The 21,927-nt window shown below is 34.1% G+C and overlaps 2 protein-coding genes and 2 pseudogenes across 3 annotated transcripts; 2 read left to right on the top strand and 2 right to left on the bottom strand.

Moving 5' to 3' along the window:
• The first annotated feature begins 217 nt into the window (after nt 1-217).
• Nucleotides 218-2,845, top strand: LOC132607447 (protein HYPER-SENSITIVITY-RELATED 4-like; annotated as a pseudogene).
• A 93-nt stretch (nt 2,846-2,938) lies between these two features.
• LOC132608349 (protein HYPER-SENSITIVITY-RELATED 4-like) lies at nt 2,939-6,301 on the top strand (annotated as a pseudogene).
• Nucleotides 6,302-6,909: 608 nt separating this feature from the next.
• On the bottom strand, nt 6,910-10,106 carry LOC132608351 (uncharacterized). Its single transcript, XM_060322384.1, has 6 exons — nt 10,011-10,106; nt 9,356-9,462; nt 7,996-8,104; nt 7,720-7,881; nt 7,471-7,644; nt 6,910-7,133 (listed from the first exon to the last, which is right to left on the bottom strand). Exons 1-6 carry the CDS (start codon nt 10,104-10,106, stop codon nt 7,104-7,106), a joined length of 678 nt encoding a protein of 225 aa, XP_060178367.1. The 3' UTR covers nt 6,910-7,103.
• Nucleotides 10,107-10,491: 385 nt separating this feature from the next.
• Nucleotides 10,492-15,709, bottom strand: LOC132607448 (uncharacterized). 2 transcript variants are annotated; one of them, XM_060321416.1, is made up of 6 exons: nt 15,241-15,709; nt 13,130-13,236; nt 11,812-11,920; nt 11,543-11,704; nt 11,042-11,215; nt 10,492-10,788 (listed from the first exon to the last, which is right to left on the bottom strand). In XM_060321416.1, the coding sequence occupies exons 1-6, from the start codon at nt 15,511-15,513 to the stop codon at nt 10,759-10,761; spliced, it is 855 nt and encodes a 284-aa protein (XP_060177399.1). In that variant the 5' UTR covers nt 15,514-15,709; the 3' UTR covers nt 10,492-10,758. The 2 variants fall into 2 exon arrangements, with proteins under 2 accessions (XP_060177399.1, XP_060177401.1); XM_060321418.1 differs by lacking the exon at nt 15,241-15,709 and adding an exon at nt 13,819-14,433.
• Between the last annotated feature and the right edge of the window lie 6,218 nt (nt 15,710-21,927).

Here is a 21,927-nt window from a genome sequence, read left to right on the forward strand (position 1 = left end):
TTCTTTCCTTCATCATTTCATTAATTAGCACGTTCCTAATTACTTGTCAAAAAGGAAAAGCACAGTTCTAATCATCCATTAAGTGCATTTCAAGATTCTATTCCCATCTTATAAAAATCAGAACAGGAGAAAGAGGGAGCTATCAACAATCAAAATTATCTATAATCTTGATCAATCTCCTAATAACCCCATAATCCCAAATTCTTAAAAAAACAACATGTCTGATTCTGCTGAGTCAAAAATAGCAATTGCCAAAACTGTAATATCAGCAATTGGCTCTGCTGCTGCAATGGCCATGGTTGCACATAACCTCCCACCAGAAGTTCAAGATTATCTTTTTTTTGGCCTGAGAAACGTCTTTATTAAATTCTCGAATCAGCTAACTATGATGATTGACGAATTTGATGGCATGGTGAGCAACGAATTTTACGAATCAGCCCAAATTTACTTAGGCTTCCAAGCTCTCTCCTGACACTCGTCGTTTCAAAATAAGCAAACCTGAGAAGGAAAAGAATTTCAGTATGAGCATGGAAAGAAATGAGGAAGTCACTGACTATTATAAGGGTCATAAATTCAAGTGGATTTGGGCATGTAAACAAATTCAAACATCACGCGATTATTTTTATAATCCGCGTGACATGAACTCCACTTTGAGATCCGAGGTTAGGTCCTATGAACTCACGTTTCATCGAAAAAGCAAGGACTTTGTCCTCGAATGTTACTTGCCTTACATTATGAACGAGGCGAAATTGCAAAAACTCGAAACTAGGACACTCAAGATCCACACTATGGATTATGAGAATATGAATGACTTAAGTTCGGTGTGGACACCGGTGAATCTTGATCATCCGGCGACATTTGAGACATTAGCAATGGACTCAGAGCAAAAGGATAAGATTGTGAAGGATTTAGATAGATTTGTAAAGAGGAAAGAGTATTATAGGAAAGTTGGGAAAGCGTGGAAAAGAGGGTGTTTGTTGTATGGTCCTCCGGGGACAGGCAAATCGAGTTTGATTGCAGTTATGGCGAATTACTTAAATTTTGATATATATGATTTGGAGTTGACAGAGGTGAAAGAAGAACATGGACCCAAGGCGGTTGCTGGTGGCAACCGCCAATAAGTCCATTTTGGTGGTGGAGGATATTGAAGCTACTATTGATTTGCAAGAAAAGTTGTCTAGTCGTGCAGCGGCTCCTTCAAATGACTCTCACGAGGAAGAAAGCAAGGTTAGTGTCTTTATCTTTTTCACCTTTTTTACATTTTCTAATTTAGTATAATGTCATCATTCGCCTCGGGTCAAGTTCACATTATTTTTCTTAACTACCAAAAACGGATTTGTTCGCACCATGATATATTTTTTCCTCGAACTTAGTTCCACATAGTTTGTCATGGAATATTGACAAGCCCCTCAAACCTAGTACAACATGGCTCATCACTAAGATTTATGGGCCAACCTATCACCAAGATTGACAGTCTTATCTAGCGATCTATTATGTGTCATTCACGTTGTCCGAGTATTTTTCTTATGGTCACTAAAACTCACCATCAAGCTAAAAGGCTTCCTTTTATATTCTCTCCACCTCATCCAAGTGTCTAACTAACTCGCTTCCATACCATTTGCCATCTCTATGCTCGTCACACTCGGTTGAACTATCCATACTCTGATACCAATTTGTTAGGTCTTAATCCGGTCCATGGACACTCACTCTAACATGATAAGACATCACTTTCGCCCAGCTCTCGCGATGATTTTCAATATTTCTTACACCATTTTAGAGCATTCCTCTATCTTATATGTATCTCAGCTGTCACAACCAATATGAGACTTCGTTTGCACCCAAATGAAAAGTCATACTAAATGTCCACATGTTTTTGTTCTGTCTTTTATTGTTATATATAGGTGACATTGTCTGGTTTGCTGAACTTCATTGATGGATTATGGTCGAGCTGTGGAGACGAAAGAATCATAATCTTCACAACAAATCACGTTGAAAAGATCGATCCTACATTTTTGCGACCTGGACGAATGGATGTGCACATTCACATGGCATATTGCACTCCTTGTGGCTTTAGGCTTCTTGCTTCCAAATTACCTTGGGATAACATATCATCAACTTTTTGAAGAAATTGAGAATTTAATCGGAACTACGGTTGTGACGCCAGCTGTGGTGGCAGAGCAGCTGATGAAGGAAGATGAAGTTAACATCGCACTTAATGGCTTGATTGATATTCTTCATACGAAGAAGAAAGAACATGAAGAGGCCAAGGTTGATGAGGAGGAAGAAAATGAGTAGAAAGGAGCAAAGTTTGAATTTATTTTATCATTGTTTTTTATTTTGAAAAATAACTATATGTCTAGATTAAATAGGCATTTCGACAAAAAAAAATATGATATTTGAAGTTTACTTGAAAAAAAATTGTTTTTTTTGAGTGTGGAAAAAACTACCAATTTTTTCAAAGTTGATAAACTTGTCTTCAAAAAATCAATTCAATGCATAACCAAACAATGTTTTGAAAAACAACATTGGAAAAAAAAAAAAAAAAAAAAAGGAGACAAATTTGATGCACAAACGGCTCCTTAAGTTACTGTAATTCAGAAAACAGAATCCATTAGATCGTGATTATTGTTTTCCCGAAATCAAGTTTGAGTTTATTTCTATTATTGGTTCATGAATACTGATTTAGTTTAGGGAAGCATTAATAAAACGTTTATGAATAGAACTTTCGGGAAAATTAGCCAAATAATGTTATAATGACATTAATATGTTAAAGGAAAGCTCACTATTTAACGAGGTTCGTCAATGTAACCTGAGAGGAGCAAATTTACTAGCAATAACAATTGGACATCGGTACACAAAAGAAGGCACAAAATTAGAGATAGAAACTCTAATTAATTTCAAATATATTCCAAGAGAATACCTCACAATTATTACTCCAATGAAGAGGTTCACTCGAAGTATTTTCAATACTAATGCTACGACATATACAAACGCTCTATTACAAAACGTGGGATAATTCAATTGAAGGAAGAAGACCCATATTTATCGAGGAAAGTTCTTGGTCCTCAAGTAAACAGCAAGAATAAAAAGAAAATACTTCCATTCTTTGACTCCAAGACACTATTTTTGGTAACTAACAATTTTATTAATCACCAACTGTACAGTACAAAGCTTTAGCTACCCTACCACAGTGAGCTATTCTCTAGAGAAACCAGTATCATAGAGACATAAAGAGGGAAATTCACTAACATACCTCCTAGAGGTGGTTCTAGTCAATCTCTCCTACCAGACAAGACAACTATTTCACTACAAACATCATACAATCACAGTTATATGTGCCAAAATTGCACCAGCAATTGCATTCTAGCAGGAGCTCTCATAGCACACATATAGGCAATTTCTCTGGCAATAACTTCAATGCTTCTACTCTTGTGTTCAAAGACTCCAAGACACTTTACTTTGACTCCAAGAATACTTGGCGTTCCGATTATAAATATACCAACTAAATCAAAAAAACTACTATGCACTAAAAATAAGACAAGTTACCTGCAACAATAAGTTAACGAGAAACATGTCTTCCTCGGAAAAATCAAACATGGCCTGAGCAAAGTGTTGGGCTAAAACGGTCCAAAGATACTCTTAACATGATGTGATATTGTCCGCTTTGGGCCAAGCCCGCACGGTTTTCCTCAAAAGGCTTCACATCATTAAGAGTATCCCAACTCCTTATAAGTAACTCTTTCTCATTACCATAACTGGGTCATTAGCTCTGATACCAGTTGTTGGGTTAAAACGGTCCAAAGATACTCTTAACATAATGTGATATTATCCGCTTTGGGCCAAGCTCGCACAGCTTTCCTCAAAAGGCCTCACATCATTAAGAGTAGCTCTTTTTTCTTTTCAGCTACCAATGTGGTACTTTGTTCGCACACCCAACAAAAAAATCTAAAAATAGGCACGGTTGGCTCTATTGTTGCAACAGCCATATTGGTCCATTCAGTAGGTCGTGAATTCTCCCATTGGAATTACAACATTATATCATCGTTAGTGTAAGGATTTTTTTCAACAAATTCTCGAATCAGTTGACTATGGTGATTGATGAATTCGATGGCCTAGATGTTAACGAAGCATACAAAGCTGCCAAAATTTACTTAGGCACCAAAATCTCCCCAACAAACACTCATCGCTTCAAAGTTATCAAACCGGTCAAGGAGAAAAATTTCAACGTTAGCATGCAACGTAACGAAGAAGTTGTTGACTTTTACGATGGTCAGAAGTACACGTGGGTTTGGGTTTGTCATGAACGCATGGGATCATCAATAAGAACTATGTATAGTCGTGATAACGAGGTTAGATCATTCGAGCTAACGTTTCATCGTAAAAACAAGGATACTGTCCTGAAGTCTTACTTGCCCCACGTTATCAAAGAGGCGAAATTGCGTAAACATGAAATTAGGGCACTCAAGATTCACACTGTGGATCGTGACAAGATGCATGATCTGAGTGGAATGTGGATGCCTGTGAATCTTGATCATCCAGCCACATTTGAGACATTAGCAATGGACACAGAGCAAAAAAATAAGATTTTGAAGGACTTGGACAGATTTGTACAAAGGAAAGAGTATTATAGGAAAGTGGGAAAAGCGTGGAAAAGAGGGTATTGATTATATGGTCCTCCATGGACTGGGAAATCTAGTTTAATTGCAGCTATGGCTAATTATTTAGATTTTGATATAGTATATGATTTGGAGTTAACGACGATAAAGAAGAATTCGGATTTGCGGCGGTTGCTGTTGGCTACTGCTAATAATTTGATTTTGGTTGCGGAGGATATTGATTGTACAATTGATTCGCAAGAAAATTTGAGCAACAGAAAAGGCTGGCTATTATTATCCTTCTTCAATAGATATGGAAGGAAACAAGGTAATATCTCTCTTTCATCCGAAACTTCGTCGCTAAATTGCTCGTAGCTAACGATTTTTTTTATAATGTCGCTAAATAAGATTAGCGACGGATTTTGTCGTTAGCTACAGAATTTGTCTGTCGCTAAGCTATTTTTTAGTATGGTCAAAATTAATTTTTACGTATATAGTGGATTTTGAATTCCCTTAGTTTCCTCATGTGTTTTACTTAATTATATTTTAAATATCCTTAGTGAAAAATTCTAGTTCTGCCTCTGGATTACTGAATTTCATAGACGGTTTATGGTCAAGCTGTGGAGATCAAAGAATACAACAAATCACATAGAAAAACTTGACCCTGCATTGTTGCGACCAGGTCGAATGGACATGCACATTCATGGCATATTGTACACCTTGTGGCTTCAAGCTTCTTGCTGCAAACTGCCTTGGTGGTATAAGACTGATGAAGCTAGCTAATGAATAAGATAGCTAAGTGGGTGTGAATGAGAAATGGAGGGAAAATTGAAATTTGGAGAAGTAACTTTTCTAAGTGCTCTTTCTCCCACATTGGTGGTAGAAAGTAACTTTGTGTGCTTATATATAAAAGCACTTAGTGGGACTCCCGTCGTGCTATCGTTGTCGCTCGGATTTGGATTTGGACAAATGATCTAATTGATAGATCATATTTTTAGGCCAAATTTATTTTATTCATTTTTCCATTTCTGAAAAAAATTTCCGCGCCAAATCAGAACAGGTATTTCACAGGCTATAAATACATAGGCAATGCCTCATTTTTCTACTACTGAAATTTTCGAAAATACAATTTGCATTCTAGCATTCTGCATATTTCTTACAAAACAAAACTGAGTCAGTGTCTTGTGTGATTCGTTGCCATTTTTGAGTTCGCGTGAAGTCAAAGGCGTTTGAGGTGCCGCTACATCTTTGACAGGTTTATCCGTTTTATCCTGGGAGGAAGTAATCCTTAACCTTGGGTACTTGAGGGGATTAAATTCCTTAAGGACACACAGTGAATTCTGTGGACTCGGATATTTAGTTTCTAAATATTTTTATCGCTTCCAGTTTCTGATTTACTGTTTTTGTCATTTTCTTTTCTGATTTTATTGAGATATTGTTTCGTTGTTTGAACCTTCTTTTACTAACGTTGTTTGTTGTTTTGAACACAGTCTGGATAACAAGGACAACATAATTTGTTTGAAGAAATTGAGGAATTGATTGGAAAGACGGCGATGACACCGGCACAGGTGGCGGAGCAGCTGACGAAGGAAGATGAAGTTGATGTTTCACTTAAAGGAGGATTGATTAATTTTCTTAACACAACGAGGCAAGAAGAGGCCCAGGATAAAGAGGGTGAAGAAAAACAGGAGGAAACCAACTTTTAGTTTAGTGCAACGAGGAGTTACAAGTTTTCAGATCTTTTTCAATTTCTAATTTCTATAATTGTCTAGTAATTCTAATATGTTTGTTTAAGAAAGCATATATTTCTGTCCTGGATAAGTCTTAATCAAAGTTAAAACATACATATTCTTTTCATCTCAGAGGGACTTGTTTGGATTTGATTGGTTGTTTATCATCTCTCCTGAGTTTCACTGAGGAAACAAAGTGAAATTTTCGCAGCTTGTTCCTTTTTCCGGTCGATTGTTTAGTAGACAATCCTCTTTTTGTTTCTCAGCCAACTTATTAACTTTTTGGACCATGTTCTAGAATTTTCTTTTGAGCAATTTGAAAATCTTAAGAGAGAACATTAAATCACAACCTAAAAATTTGTAAGTGCTTGCAAACGTTAGATTACAAGTCTAATGTCTTGTCTATAAGTTTGACCAATATACGAACACACATTAAACCTGACTCTAATGTTATCCAGAAGGTTAATTTCTCAGGGGCTATTTGTGCAACTTTTTGAAAAAGGGACAAAAATGGCCTAAAAAAGGGACACTCGTGTAAATCAGCTGGAAACGAAAGGTGCATAACTAGGCAGAACAAAGCCTACTCCAACATACAAAAGAGGCTACTAAAATATGGCATTGAGAAACCACAGTTCTACAGCCTGTTTATTCACACTCTAAACTTTGCCACCAACAAAGGCCTTGGTGATATCTCCCTCATACTGATTACAAAAGCAGAATATATACAAACATGGAACTATGAGGAGATTTCTGCACAAGAAGCGGCTTTTACACCCTTTCAGACCTCGACTCCTATTCTCTGAGCAACCTGCACAAGACAAATATCATTGTCACGCAACATTTTCAGGCAAAAGACTGCGGTTAGTAGAAGCTAAGAAGTTACTGCAACTAGTAACGAAAAGTATTCTAGTGAATCAAGATCAATAAAGCAAGCTATGGAAAAATTAAAGAGAACTTGACATAAATAGCCGCCCAGCAAATGTATATTTTTTGTATACTAATATATATTATACATAAAATATACATTTCTGATACACAATAGTAAATATTTGTTGTATATTTGGCTAGCGAATGCTATTACTTTTTGCTGACCGACCAAATGCCCAGAATTAGATACCTAAAAGAGAGGCGAATAAATCAGTTACCTCTTTGAAAGAGTTAACGTCACTTCCCCACAGCCAGGCATCGCAACCTGCATCTCTGGCACCCCAAATGTCATTTCTACGATCATCGCCTACATGAACAGCATCATCTGGATTTACTCCTAGTAACTCACAAGCTTTTAGAAATATTGTTGGATTAGGCTTCTCTGCTTCTACCTGTAAAATAGCCAATAAAGAAAATCAGCTGTCGGATCACTAAGGAAGCAAAAGGAAGGACAACAAACACATCACCTCAGCTGAAACTGCTACGGCATCAAACCAATGATCACAGTTCAGAGCCCTCAACACTGGTCTCAATCGGGTGTCAAAATTCGACACTACAGCCAACTTTACTCCTGCATTTCTAAGGGCCTGGAAAACCTTCTCCGCATTTGTATCGCAAAGATGCCAGGCCTATTGAAGAATGACGAATGAAAGTAAAGTTAAGTATATTCTTATTAACGAACTGGAAGAATTAAACCAATTTGCTGTAAACAGAAATAGTAAAGTATCTCAAAGTGAGCCAATCTTTTCTGTAGTATAGTAGTTATACAGCTCCTCAAAGTACTGAGAATCAGAACAGCCAGTCGAAGAACTAACTATATGTTGCCAAAATGGCCTTCCGTCATTAACATATCTGCAATATGCGGACTATATCATTAAGAATTCCCCTATTTTATCTCTTGCGGACAAGAGAAATTTACTCAAAACATCAAAGATAATCTAACGGTCACCAACATTGTAACAATAATTTTCACGATCTCAAATTAATCAGATATCAACATCCGCTCATGAAGTGTTAAAAGTTTATAATCTGCGGTGTGCGTAGAAGCATTTGTCTATGAATGTTGATCGTCGAATGAGAGAAGAGAATACGTTTGAAAGGCATAGTTCTCTAGAAGTCCTAGAATAAACAAGTTTAACCAGAGACTTGGTGTAATTAACCAAGACATGTTTTTGGCCTTCTAAGAATTACCAAAAATTGCATTCACAATTGTATTCAAGTTTGTCAGGGCTCAGACAATATATTATTACACAACTAGACAATCACACAAGGGAACAGATTACAATATAAAATTATTGAATATCTGGACAATGAGGATGAACATGCTTCAGGAAGCACAAAGGTTTAAGAGAAATCTATTCAAGCTGACACTGAACCAAGAATCTTATCAACAAGAGAAAGACAACGATCAAAACAAAAGATATAGGTTCTTTAGCAGGCAAGCTAAGTCAACTTTTCACAACAATCAAAAGCAAGGAAATAAGAAAGTTAATCCCTTTTTGATAAGGAAAAACGGATTAACTTTTCGATTAACTTTTCCCTTTCTCAAAGTTAATCCCTTTTCTCAAAACAAGCTAATATTAGACCAAGTACAATATATTTTATTCTCAAGCCAGAAGAACTTTCTTTCATTCTTTTTGTCTGTAATTTTTTTGTTTTATTCTCCTCTGTCGCTATACCAATCGATTCTTAACTTAGTTTTTAATGACTATCCAATTCAAAGCTGAAAAAATGACAAAGTGAAAGAAAGAACGGCATTCTCCTTGTATCATACTTAACTTACTATGACTTAAAAACCACTCGGATTACTTTGTAAACAGTAAAATCAAACAGACATATTATTAGCAAATAGCATTTCTCCGTCCAGGAGAAACATAATCTTCCAGAAAAAGAATTTAACCAAAAACATATTGCGTATGAACGAAAAGTACTAAACAACAATTAATTTAAATAGAGCATGATTAGTAGTGATTAATGGTGCTCTTTTCAAAAGGTTCAAGAAACAAAATATTTTCAACATGGAAGCAAGTTACTACACATATAAATTACAGCGAACCGGTTAATTTTTTATTTTTTTTTCAAAGGTGGTTCAGAACAAGATACCTGAGCCTAGATCTACCCCAAGGTTGCTCATAAGCCCATATGTATCTTTTCAATATCTCAGCTTCAGAATAACCCACCCCATACTTCTCACCAATTTGCCTGTGAATCTACAACATCCAATCCAATATGGTTAAAATATTGTGAACAAGAACAAACAGAATATAAGGGGACAAAGAGAATAAACTGAGAGAAGCCCATAAAAGTGACATCAGTATCCTTAAGAAGTCATGTAAAGGGGGGGGGGGGGGGGGGGGGGAATTGGGAAATGAAGCAAAAAAAGTCAATATTTTGCTTTTGCTATGCCCATAATGAAAGAGTCAGGATAATGCAAAATATGTATGTGTATACTCATCTACACACAGAGAGAAGCACCAAAAGATCTAAAATTTAAGCAAAATATTCAAACACAATGTTGCGGAATGAGACACGGTGTGTAAGCAGGGGCAGAGGTAGAAGCCAGATACGTGTTCAGCCAAACCTAGTAGCTTTTGCTCGAATAATGTATTGGTAAAAAGTTTGTTAAATATGTACACATTAAATTTAGAATACAGCTACGAGCACTTAAGTTATCGTTATAAAATGCATAACTCAAGTTGAAATTCTGGTTCCACCTCTATGTGTAAGCCGTAAACAGTGGATCAAGAAAAAAAATTACTTTCAAAAATGCTTCAATAAGAGACAGAACATTAGAGATATTATAAGCAGAAAGAAAAATAGTTACTAGCTTTTCTGGTTCTGCAACCCTCACCATTAGATCCAGAAAATATCATTTCTTTGATAATTTTTTCATCGTAAACCGAACAAATTGAACACAATATACTACAAGCAGAAAAATAATAGATAGTGGTGTTTGTATTGTCTCAATTTTCAACATTAGCAGATCCAGAAAAATTGTTCCTTTTAATAAGTTTTTCATCAGAACTAAAAGCAGAAATGATCTAAAAAATTCTTTTTCAGCAATTTGTAAGTTTTTGTAGACGTTGGCCTACAATCTAATGTCTTGTCTATAAGTTTGAGCAATATATAAACAAAATGACTCTAATGTTATCCGGATGGTTAATTTCCCAAGGGTTATTTGCGCAACTTTAAAAAAGGGACAAAAATCTTGACGGTGGCCTGAAAAAGGGACACTTGCGTACATCAAACAGAAACGAAATATGCATGACTAGGTGAAAACAACACCATACTCCCAACATACAAAAGAGGCAGCTAAAATATGGCATTGAGAAACCACAGTTCTACAGCCTATTTATTCACACTCTAACATTGCCACCAACAAAGGCCTTGGTGATATCTCTCATACTGATTACAAAAGCAGAATATATACATGCATGGGGCTATGAGGAGATTCCTACACAAGAAGTGGCTTTTTACACATCGAACGCATCTCCTAATATTACCCTTCAGACCTCGACTCCTATTCTTTGAGCAACCTGCACGAGACAAATAACATTGTCACGCAACATTTTCAGGCAAAAGTATTCTAGTGAATCAGGATCAATAAAGCTAAGCTATGGAAAAATTAAAGAGAAATTGACACAAATAGCTGCCCAGCAAGTGTATATTTTTTGTATACTACTATATGATATACATAAATATACATTTTTGAAATTACTTTTTGTCGACCGGCCAAATGTGTAACTTCCCAGAATTAAATACTAAAAGAGAGGCGAATAAATCAGTTACCTCTTTGAAAGAGTTAACGTCACTTCCCCACAGCCAGGCATCGCAACCTGCATCTCTAGCACCCCAAATGTCATTTCTACGATCATCGCCTACATGAACAGCATCATCTGGATTTACTCCTAGTAACTCACAAGCTTTTAGAAATATTGTTGGATTAGGCTTCTCTGCTTCTACCTGTTAAAAGCCAAAAAGAAAATCAGTTGTTGGTAGGTGTGTCACATGGGCGGGTCAAAATGGGCTGAGTTAATAAAGCAAACGTTAGTAGGGTTGAAATGAATTGGGATAAAATGGGCTAAAAAGTGGGTCATACCACATCAAATAAAAAAATGTCCTTTTGAAAATATTTTGACAAGGTTTTTATGGGTCAATTTGGGCTAAATTTTAGATGGGCAGAAATTGGTTGGGCTTAAATGGGCGGGTCATGTTTTAATGGGCTAATTTTGCCACCCCTAGTTGTTGGATCACTAAGGAATCAAAAGGAAAGCCAACAAAACACATTACCTCAGCTGAAACTGCAACGGCATCAAACCAATGATCACAGTTCAGAGCCCTCAACACTGGTCTCAATCGGGTGTCAAAATTCGACACTACAGCCAACTTTACTCCTGCATTTCTAAGGGCCTGGAAAACCTTCTCCGCATTTGGATCGCAAAGATGCCAGGCCTATTGATGAATGAAAGTAAATTTAAGTATATTCTTATTAATGAACTGGAAGAATTAAACCAATTTACTGTAAACAGAAATAGTACAGTATCTCAAAGTGAGCCAACCTTTTCTGTAGTATAGTAGTTATACAGCTCCTCAAAGTACTGAGAATCAGAACAGCCAGTCGAAGAACTAACTATATGTTGCCAAAATGGCCTTCCGTCATTAACATATCTGCAAGACACAGACTATATCATTAAGAATTCCCCTATTTTATCTCTTGCGGACAAGAGAAATTTACTAAATATCAAAGATGATCTAAAGGTCATCACCATTATAACAATAACTTGCATGATATCAAATTATTCAGATGTCAACATCTGCTCATGAAGTGTTAAAAAATTATAATATGCGGTGTGTATTTGCCTATGAATGTTGATCGTTGAGTGAGAGCAGAGAATATGTTTGAAAGGCATAGTTCTCTAGAAGTCCTAATTTAACCAGAAACATGTTTTTGGCCTTTTAAGAAACCAAAAACTGCGTTCACAATTGTATTCAAGTTTGTCGAGCAAAAATAGAGCTCAGACAATATGTTATTACACAACTAGACAATCACACAAGGGAACAGATTACAATATAAAATTATTGAATATCTGGACAATGAGGATCAACATGCTTCAGGAAGCACAAAAGTTAAAGAGCAAACTATTCAAGCTGACACTGAACCTAGAATCCTATCAACAAGAGAAAGACAACGATCAAAACAAAAGAAATGGATTTCTTTAGCAGCCAAGCTAAGCCAGTTTCTCACAACAATCAAAAGCAAGGAAAAAAAGAAAGTTAATCCCTTTTTGATAAAGAAAAAGGGATTAAATTTTCCTTTTCTCAAAGTTAATCCCTTTTCTCAAAACAAGCCAATATTAGACCAAGTACAGTATCTTTTATTCTCAAGCCAGATGAACTTTCTTTTATTCTTTTTGTCTGTAATTTTTTGTTTTTATCTCCTCTGTCGCTATACCAATCAATTCTTAACTTAGTTTTTAATGATTATCCATTTCAAAGCAGAAAAAATGACAAAGTGAAAGAAAGAACAGCATTCCTCTTGTATCATACTTCAACTTACTATGACTTAAAAACCACTCTGATTATTTTGTAAACAGTAAAATAAAATAAAAAATTGCAAATAGCATTTCTCCATCCAGGAGAAACATAATCTTCCAGAAAAAAAAATTAACGAAAAACATAATGCGTATGAATGAAAAGTACTAAACAACAATTAATTTAAGTAGAGCATGATAAGTAGTGATTGATGGTGTTCTTTTCAAAAGGTTCAAGAAACAAAATATTTTCAACATGGAAGCAAGTTACTACACATACAAATTACAGCTAACCGGTTAATATTTTTTGTAACCCAAAAAAAAAAGGTGGTTCAGAACAAGATACCTGAGCCTAGATCTACCCCAAGGTTGCTCATAAGCCCATCTGTATCTTTTCAATATCTCAGCTTCAGAATAATCCACCCCATACTTCTCACCAATTTGCCTGTAAATCTACAACATCCAATCCAATCTGGTTAAAATATTGTGAACAAGAACAAACAGAATATAAAGGGACAAACAGAATAAACTGAGAGAAGCCCATAAAAGTGACATCAATATCTTTAAGAAGTCATGTAAAGGGGTCAATATCTTGCTTTTGCTCTGCCCATAACGAAAGAGTCGGGATAATGCAAAATATATATATATGTGTATACTCATCTACACACAGAGAAGAGCACCAAAAGATCTAAAATTTAACCAAGATATTCAAACACAACTTCGCGGAATGAGATACAGGGTGTGTAAGTAGGGGAGAAGGTAGAAGCCCAGATGTGGGTAGCCAAACCTAGTAGCTTTTGCTCCAAAAATGCATTTGTGGTAAAAAGTTTGTTAACTATGTACACATAAAATTTAGAATCCAGCTATGAGCACTTAAGTTATCGTTATAAAATGCAGAACTCAAGTTGAAATTTTGGTTCCGCCTCTATGTGGTAGCTGTAAATAGCGGATCGAGAAAAAAATTTACTTTGGAAAGTGCTTCAATAAGAGAGAGAGAACATTAGAGATACTACAAGCAGAAAGAAAAATAGTTACCAGCTGCTTTTCTGGCTCTGCAACCCTCACCATTAGATCCAGAAAATATCCTTTATTTGATAATTTTTTCATCATAAACAGAACAAATTGAACACAATATACTACAAGCAGAAAAATAATGGGTAGTGGTGTTTGTATTGTCTCAATTTTCAACATTAGCAGATCCAGAAAAATTGTTACATTTAATAAATTTTTCATCAGAACTAAAAGCAGAAAGATAAATTGTTCACTTTAGAGATAGGCATTTCATTTGTAGTTCCCCAAAACAATAAACACCACATAACATGAAGACAGCAAAAAGTACTAAACTTTGGACACAAACTAGAAAAAGAAAAATCAAGAAACTGAACATATGGGTGCAGTAGTTCTCCAAAACAATAAACACCACATAATATGAAGACAGCAAAAAGTACTAAACTTTGGACACAAACTAGAAAAAGAAAAATCAAGAAACTGAACATAGGGGTGCAGAAAATGCAGAGCTTGCGAAGCTACAAGCCTGTCTACGGGTTCGGTAGAAGCAATAATCTTGCCTCAGATCCTTTATTTGTATTTAAAAAATCACTTCATATGTATAAATAAATTATACAGAACCCATAAACTCAAACTTAAACAGATGTTCAAAAGGTAAAGTCAAGAAACTGAGCATATAGCTGCAGAAAATGCAGAACTTAAACATATGATCAACAAATTTATAATAAAAGACTAAAAAATTGAAACGGGTATCGAAATACATTAACAAATGTTCAAAAAAACACAAAAAGATAATATTTGCAGTTGTTCAATTTCAACATTAGTAGATCCAGAAACATTACTACAATAGCATCGATATAATAAAAGCAGAAAGATAAATTATAGTTAAATTATTCACTTTAGACATAAGCATTTAATTTGTAGTTACCCAAAACAATAAACACCACATAACATGAACACAGCAAATAAGTACTAAACTTTTGAAAAGGAAAAGAAAAAAACATACAGCAAAAAAGTACTACTAACTCCGTCCCAATTTATGTGATACTTTTCATTTTTCGAGAGCCAATTTGACTAAAATTTAAAGCTAAATTATATTAGATTAACTCAATATTTTAAAATAACAATTTATATACTTAAAAACTACCTAAAAAGTATTACAGTATAAGTTACAACTTCTTATATCAATTTAGTGCAAAAATACATGTTGGTTTTGTCAGAGCGCATCAGTTTCAATGTCGGGAAGCAAAGATAGAAGAGTAGTACTAAACTTGTGGAAAACAAAAATGTAAAATCAAGAAACTGAGCATATAGCTGCCAAAAATGCAGAGCTTAAACATATGATCAACAAATTAAAAAAAAAAAAACTAAAAACTAGAAATTGGTATCAAAAATCCATCAACAAATCTAAGCATTACATGAAAAAAATATATATATTTATTGACAAACCTGAGCCATGGGCTGAGAAGGAATAACAAGGGTACCAACAGCATCAACAAGAAGAGCTTTATGTGTAAGTCCACCATACAAAGCCCTTCTATATTCTTCATACTCTTTCACTAACCCAAATAATATCCCTGATGACGGAGGTTCTTCCACCTGAGACACGGCGGCTGCCGCCGTTGAAAATGATGACACGTGGCTTCCATTTACAAGAACCTGCAACTTTGGTTTACGTGTTAGATTGCTAAGTGATCTAACGATTCTTGTTCTTGCCGCCATTACAGACAATCTTTTTGAAATGAAAATTCGTTTGATGTTTGATGTTTATATGGAATTTTGTATGTACTCAATTATTTATTTATTTTTTAAAAACTACGTATTATTTTATATATTTTTTTTTTTTGTTGTTGTGGCTTACTCTCCACATGTCCTACGTGGTTTGGAGAACAGAGAGAGAGAGAGAGCGAGTGGAGGGGAAGCCAAGATAAAGAAGAAGAAAATGAAATCTAATAAGGGGGAAGGTGGTTATTTAACGATCCTGGTTTGCTTCTAATTAGCAGGTTTTTTTAAATTAAAAAATAAAAAAATTGTAGTTTTAATTAATTGACTTAACAAATAAAAAAAAGTACTCCTACATGTTACTCCATTAAACAATGACTAAGTAATACTCCTACGTCTTATGCCTACTAGATGGTTCTATTTCATTTTTAGTCAAATTTAAGAAAAATGATACGTCCTCTATTGGAACTTACGTGATATTTTTGTTTTTCGAGATTCAAACTTCATGAATTTTGATTAATATTTTAAGATGTATTTTTCACCAAATTGATATAAGAAAAGTTATAACTTATACTTTTAATGTAGTTTTCAAATATACAAATTTTAATCTTAAAATATTGAGTTAATCTAGTCCAATTTAGCTTCAAAATTTAGTTAAATCGACTCTAAAAAAATGAAAAGTATCACATCAATTGGGATGATGGTAGTAACTTTTTAATTTCGAAAGTATTCTTAATGATAATTCTTTTATAGCCATGCAAATATTAGTGCATGCTCAAGATGACAAAGATCAAAAGCTTTGTCGTTTTATTTTCCAAATTCCGTATCCAATCAATTAGCATCACTTAGAAACACTGGGAGTAAACATTATTTACAGAAGATGTATGTCATATTGTTTTTGTACGTGCACTTTGTCCAAATAAGTAATTTCCTTGTATTTTTGTTTAATTATACATTAGTTCTTGGGGAAGATGGTTATTTAACGATCCTGGTTTGGTTCTTATTTAGAAGGATTCTTTTTTATTTTATCGTAGTTTTAATTGACTAAATAAAAAATCCTACATTTTGCTCCATTAAACAATGACTAAATAATACTCTCACGTCCCAATTTATACGAGGGTTAACCTATTTGGGAGTCAAACAACTCTTAACTATAATTTTTTCCAACTCTTTTCCTTTATTGTGAATTATTAATTATGCAGACTATATGGCTTGGTTCATATTTAGAAGGATTTTTTTTAAATTTATTGTAGTATTAATTATTTTTTCGGTAAACAGCTATTGTAGTATTAATTGACTAAATAAAAAAAAGTACTCGTCCATGTTACTCCATTAAATAATACTCGTACTTTTGATGTTCTAGTTGGTTCTATTTCGTTTTTGGTCAACTTCAAAAAAAATTGATAACTTTTTAATTTTGAAAACAATTCAAATTATATGTTATTTGATAAATTCTTATAGTCATGCGAATATTACCGCATGTTCAAGATGACAAACATCAAACAATTTCCTTTCTTTCTCAAATATCATGTCCAATCATTCGTTATTACTTAAACTGAAATAGTGAAGTATACATTATGTACGAAAGGCGTTATGTCATGCACATATTTTTTTGGTACGTCAGCTAAGTCCAAATAAATAATTTCTTCGTACTTTTATTTAATTATACAATAGTTAAACTTCGCTGATCCGGCTATTCTGAATTCACTTGAACTCGAGGCGTGAAAGAATTCCAACCATTTTATTATGCTCATTTACTTAAAAGAAAACATAGCAAAGCAAAATAATCTTTTTTTCTTTGATATGTTAATTGCACTTTTTTATGTCGTTAGAGTATAATTTAATAGATAGTACACTCCACTGACAAATTAAACATGGATAATAAAAGACAGGAAAATGACCACTTTTACGTTATATTTACTTATTTGATGTCAATGTTCTTTTGTCGATGTTTGCACAATCAAAGCATTAAACAGATGCTCATGAATCATGATGCTCGACTCAATTGGCCCTTTTGGCATATCCAAAAGCTTTCATGGTGACATTTTATAGTTTAAACTGGTGAAACTTTCAAATCACAATTTAAATTTTATATTTTAGTTTCCCCGATTAGTTTTCACGACGAGAAAGTAGTTTGGTTTTATTCGTTTCTTTTTTATGAATTTCGAATTTGATTTTGGGGGAATTCTAATTAGTGAGAAAAATAGAATAGTGACGTGGCAGATGATAAATGTCGTTACAAATAGTTGAATCCGCGTCAGCACCACTCTTATCTCGAGGTCCACATCCCTTACTGGGATCCACTTCTCTATATACGTATTTTCTTTTGTCACTAGCATTGGGTATTTTACTTTGATTAAAGAGCTAAAACTTTATTTGTTTTAAGTTTATAATGCGAATTTAAATTAGTCGGATCAATGAATTTAGAACGATAAAAAATTTGTGCTATTGATATTTATATCAAATGAATCAGTGCAAGAGACGCGTCTATCATATGTATATTTATCATTTTATTTTGCTCTTCTAGCCTTAGAAAAGTAGTCCGCTTCGGACATTTGCAACGTCCTCTTTTGATATTTTAAATTAGGGAGAAATAGAAGACCAACCCATTCAGTAGGCTGCATTTCCTAAAAAGAAAGATAGTGACAAAAGGATGGAAATCAAGAACTTGAACTCTCACGCCGTTCTTATCTGCAATTGCTACTACACTGTTATTGTCGGATAAAGTAATTTGTCTTGGTGACTAATTGCAATGCGACTATATTGCCATGACATATTTTCATTTTATTTTCTTACTATTTAAGATTAAATTAACAATCTTAATGTAAATATTAGATCCGGATAAATATTTATGCGATTGGAATATAACAATATTTGATGGTTTCATCTCACTGTCAGACACGTATACTCACGCACATTAATGACCAAAAGGCAAAGTGCCATCTCCATCTCACACTTGTTGGCCTCGCAGTGACTGTTCCATTTAGCCAAAGGACCAGTATGGTCTCGAAATGATTGATTTCACATTTTAATAATAATAATAATAATGTGTGGAAAGGATTCTAGATATTTTTTTATTTTTTTATTAATTTAAGAAAATTATTTTTAAATCAAATGAACTTGACGCCTTGTTGAATCATTGTTTTATTTTAGTAGATGAAGTATATAAATAAAATAAAATAAAATAAAATAAATTGGTCCAAGGAAAATGACAAAGAAAGTAGGTTCTTGAAATATTTCTTTGTACACAATAAACCTTATTATCTTTGATTTTTTAAGAGAAGTCTGTTGCTTTCAATAGCTTCAAAAGATTGTTTGATTGGAAAAGGAAAGTTATATTTAAAAATTATCATCCTATGAAAACATGCACGAAAGGTATTACCACATTATTGTGAGATGACAAATATGACAAATCCATCTTCACATCCCTGAATATTAAAATGAAATAAGAACCTTTTCCCACTTAGCTCGCTCGCTCTCTATCCCTCTCTCTATGTTTTGAAGGGTGATGAAATTAAAATTTTCACTAAAATATTTAAAATATAAACACACACGCGAAGAAGATAAAATGTAATTTTGCAGCGAAGGACATACAAACAGGATGGAACGGGCGGTTGTTCTTATTTTACCTTCGGGTTTGAATTAGATCCTCCCAGTCGTATTTCTCTCAAGATGAAAGAAACGATTGACGATTTGTCTTTTTAAAGCTATCGCCTTAATAAATAAATATTCTTGTAACATTCCCTAGCAAAAAATATAGTCAAATAATCTTCCATATTCTTTCTCCGAACCCTGCTACTAATAGGGTGTTTACTTCTTAAAATATTCGATATACACTGGCGAGAACAGGGAAGAAGTCGGATTCATCCCGATGGAAGCACGCTTCTTAGGCCCTATAGCTCCCTCCCTAATTGTGAAGTTGATTTATTTTATTTATTTATTTGGTCAAAGAAAGTGTACTAGTAATAAATTTTGGGCGTAGAAGGAATTCAAAAAAAAAAAAAAAAAAGTGTACGAATAATTTGTTGAAATTTATTTTAAGTGATCTCATGGTGTAAGAATTTATATTATCCTTGTTACGTATATAGAAGTTTAATTTCAAAATAGATGACAAAGGGCAGAAGGCAAAGATTGAAACTAAACCACAAGACTAACTTGACAAGTCATATATTCAAAGGTGAATCAACAACACACAATCATTTATGGCTGAGATATCATCCCTATTATGTTGTGGAACAGGCGGTTCCAAGACCCACCATATGTAACAAAAAGACTTAGATTCGGATTAAAATCAACAAATTCAAAGCACAAATTTGAAAATTGGGCCCCTTATGTCTTGAAATTATGATTAATGAGATTTGGACGTTTGAATGATTTACTTGACATGGAAAATAGGGGTCCCATTTTCATTTCTTTAAAGTCTAACCACAAAAATGGAAGCAGCAAAATGCAGTTTTCCACTCAATCATCTAATATCCTTAAATGACCGTTCAGTGATAAAAGAGGTAAGAGAAATTTTGATAAACATAATCGAGAAGCAATTACTCGTAAAAGAGATTGTAATTAATAACTTACTGATCGAGGGCTCGTACTATTGATCATTTAGCATTGCCTTGCTTGAACTTGACAATTTTGACAATTTCATTCTAGTTGCGGCGTTTAATATTCATAAGCTAGGTTTGATTTTTGAGTTTATAAGTTATGAATTATAGAAAAGATAGCTTAATTATTGAGTTTGAATAAATTATTTATACATATTAAATGAATTTTTAACATAAATATAAAATCTGGGCCAAAATGACTAAGTTTTTACAAACTTGTAAGCAAAAATGTAGCTCCCTTATTGATATTGAGTTCTCTTTGTAATTAGTCTAACATTTGATAAGATGGACAAGTCTATCTGAAGTTTTTTCGATAAGAAAGGTGATTAGAGGAAAGGCTTAGGGAACCACCCAATCATGAATCATGTAAGATTTCATCGGTTGAATTTATTATTAACCTATATGCTGTAATAAAGAATACTACGGCTCGGAGATCGTATTTACTCCCTCCGTCCCATATTACTTGTCCCGTTTCGCATTTCGAAAGTCAAATTGATCAATCTTCGAAGTTAAATTGAATTAGATTAATTTAATATTTTAAAAATATAATTTAGATATTCAAAAACTACAGGAAAATACTACAACTTGCACTTTTTCTCATATCAATATGATGACAAAATAGATCTCTAAATGTTAGTCAAAATTTATATAGTTTGACTTTTTTTAAAAAAAAAGTGGACAAGTAATATGGGACGGAGAGATTAATTAGCATATGTTTTGTTTAGGGACAGGCTAATTAAAAGAAGATTTGTTTAGGGATATAACATGGGATTAAGTAACTAGTCTTGTATTTGGTTCAATCATTTGATTATGGATAACACTGGCGTTGATGCAAGATTTGACTTTTATACCCTAGTTTTAAGCGCACAATTAATCATTAACGCATACTATGAGGACAATTTGGTGAAAAATATCAGGACCACGTGTACGTATCACCTAAGTTCAGTTGATTATTACGTGTTCTCACTTAAATTATGTCGCTTAATCATGATATATTTATACAGTTTGTTGTATGTACTAGCCACTAGGTCTGGATAATTTTTTTTCCTATAATTGAGTAGATTAACATAAATGATATTTAACCGGCAAGGGTTGATTGGGTGTGATTTCCCACATGGGAGACCTGAGATTAATTTCCCTCACCAGCAACCTTCTCAGTTAGAGCTCGTCGCACCAGACTTGCCTCGGCGGCCCTAGGTTTCCCTTGGCTTTCCAAAAAAAAAAAAGATGATATTTCAAATAGTAAAAAGCATCTTTCGAAGTTTCCATGTAAGTACTTACTTCAATTTCATATAATTCTCAAAAGCTTGTAACGTTAGTGTTAGAAATAGTACTCCAAGTTAATTATGTTGTACACCCATTAGTTAGTTAGAAATAGTTAATTGTGTAGGAGTGAGTCGGTGGGGTTATACGTACATATATGGCACTACAGCTCATCTTAACACATTTTTTTTTTGTAACTGCATTTGACCACCTTTGACCAGAAATAAGAGTTCTTCTTCTCACCATTTCTCATGCGCCCTTCATATGATTTGCTGCCATTTATACTCTGATTATAACATGGTATCAGAGCTCAGGTTATTGCTCCTGATAATCTGTTAGTGTTTTCCCCATTTTTCTCTTCATAGTTTTTGACCAAATTCAAGCGACTTTATCCTTTGTTTTTTCCACTCTGTTTTTGAGGTTTTCTAAACCCTAACAATGGCGGCTGAAGACGGTGAAGCCATTGCAGCGAATACAGCCGTACAACAGATAGATTTTAGTGATGTTTTGTATGTACATCCATCAGATACACCGGGGATATCACTGGTAC

Source organism: Lycium barbarum, chromosome 8 (assembly GCF_019175385.1).
Source record: "Lycium barbarum isolate Lr01 chromosome 8, ASM1917538v2, whole genome shotgun sequence".
NCBI classification, from domain to species: domain Eukaryota; kingdom Viridiplantae; phylum Streptophyta; class Magnoliopsida; order Solanales; family Solanaceae; genus Lycium; species Lycium barbarum.

What these genes read in the sequence shown, in the direction of transcription:
- LOC132607448 (XM_060321416.1), bottom strand. Translation starts at nt 15,513, where the DNA reads ATGGCGGCAAGAACAAGAATCGTTAGATCACTTAGCAATCTAACACGT. An exon ending in CTTCTCAGCCCATGGCTCAG is followed by an intron (nt 13,237 to 15,240) that starts GTTTGTCAATAA and finishes TGGATGTTGTAG; the next exon opens with ATTTACAGGCAAATTGGTGA. An exon ending in CCGTTGCAGTTTCAGCTGAG is followed by an intron (nt 11,216 to 11,542) that starts GTAATGTGTTTT and finishes GGCTTTTAACAG; the next exon opens with GTAGAAGCAGAGAAGCCTAA.
- LOC132608351 (XM_060322384.1), bottom strand. Translation starts at nt 10,106, where the DNA reads ATGGTGAGGGTTGCAGAACCAGAAAAGCTAGTAACTATTTTTCTTTCT. An exon ending in TGGGGTAGATCTAGGCTCAG is followed by an intron (nt 8,105 to 9,355) that starts GTATCTTGTTCT and finishes CGCATATTGCAG; the next exon opens with ATATGTTAATGACGGAAGGC. An exon ending in ACGTTAACTCTTTCAAAGAG is followed by an intron (nt 7,134 to 7,470) that starts GTAACTGATTTA and finishes TGTCTTGTGCAG; the next exon opens with GTTGCTCAGAGAATAGGAGT.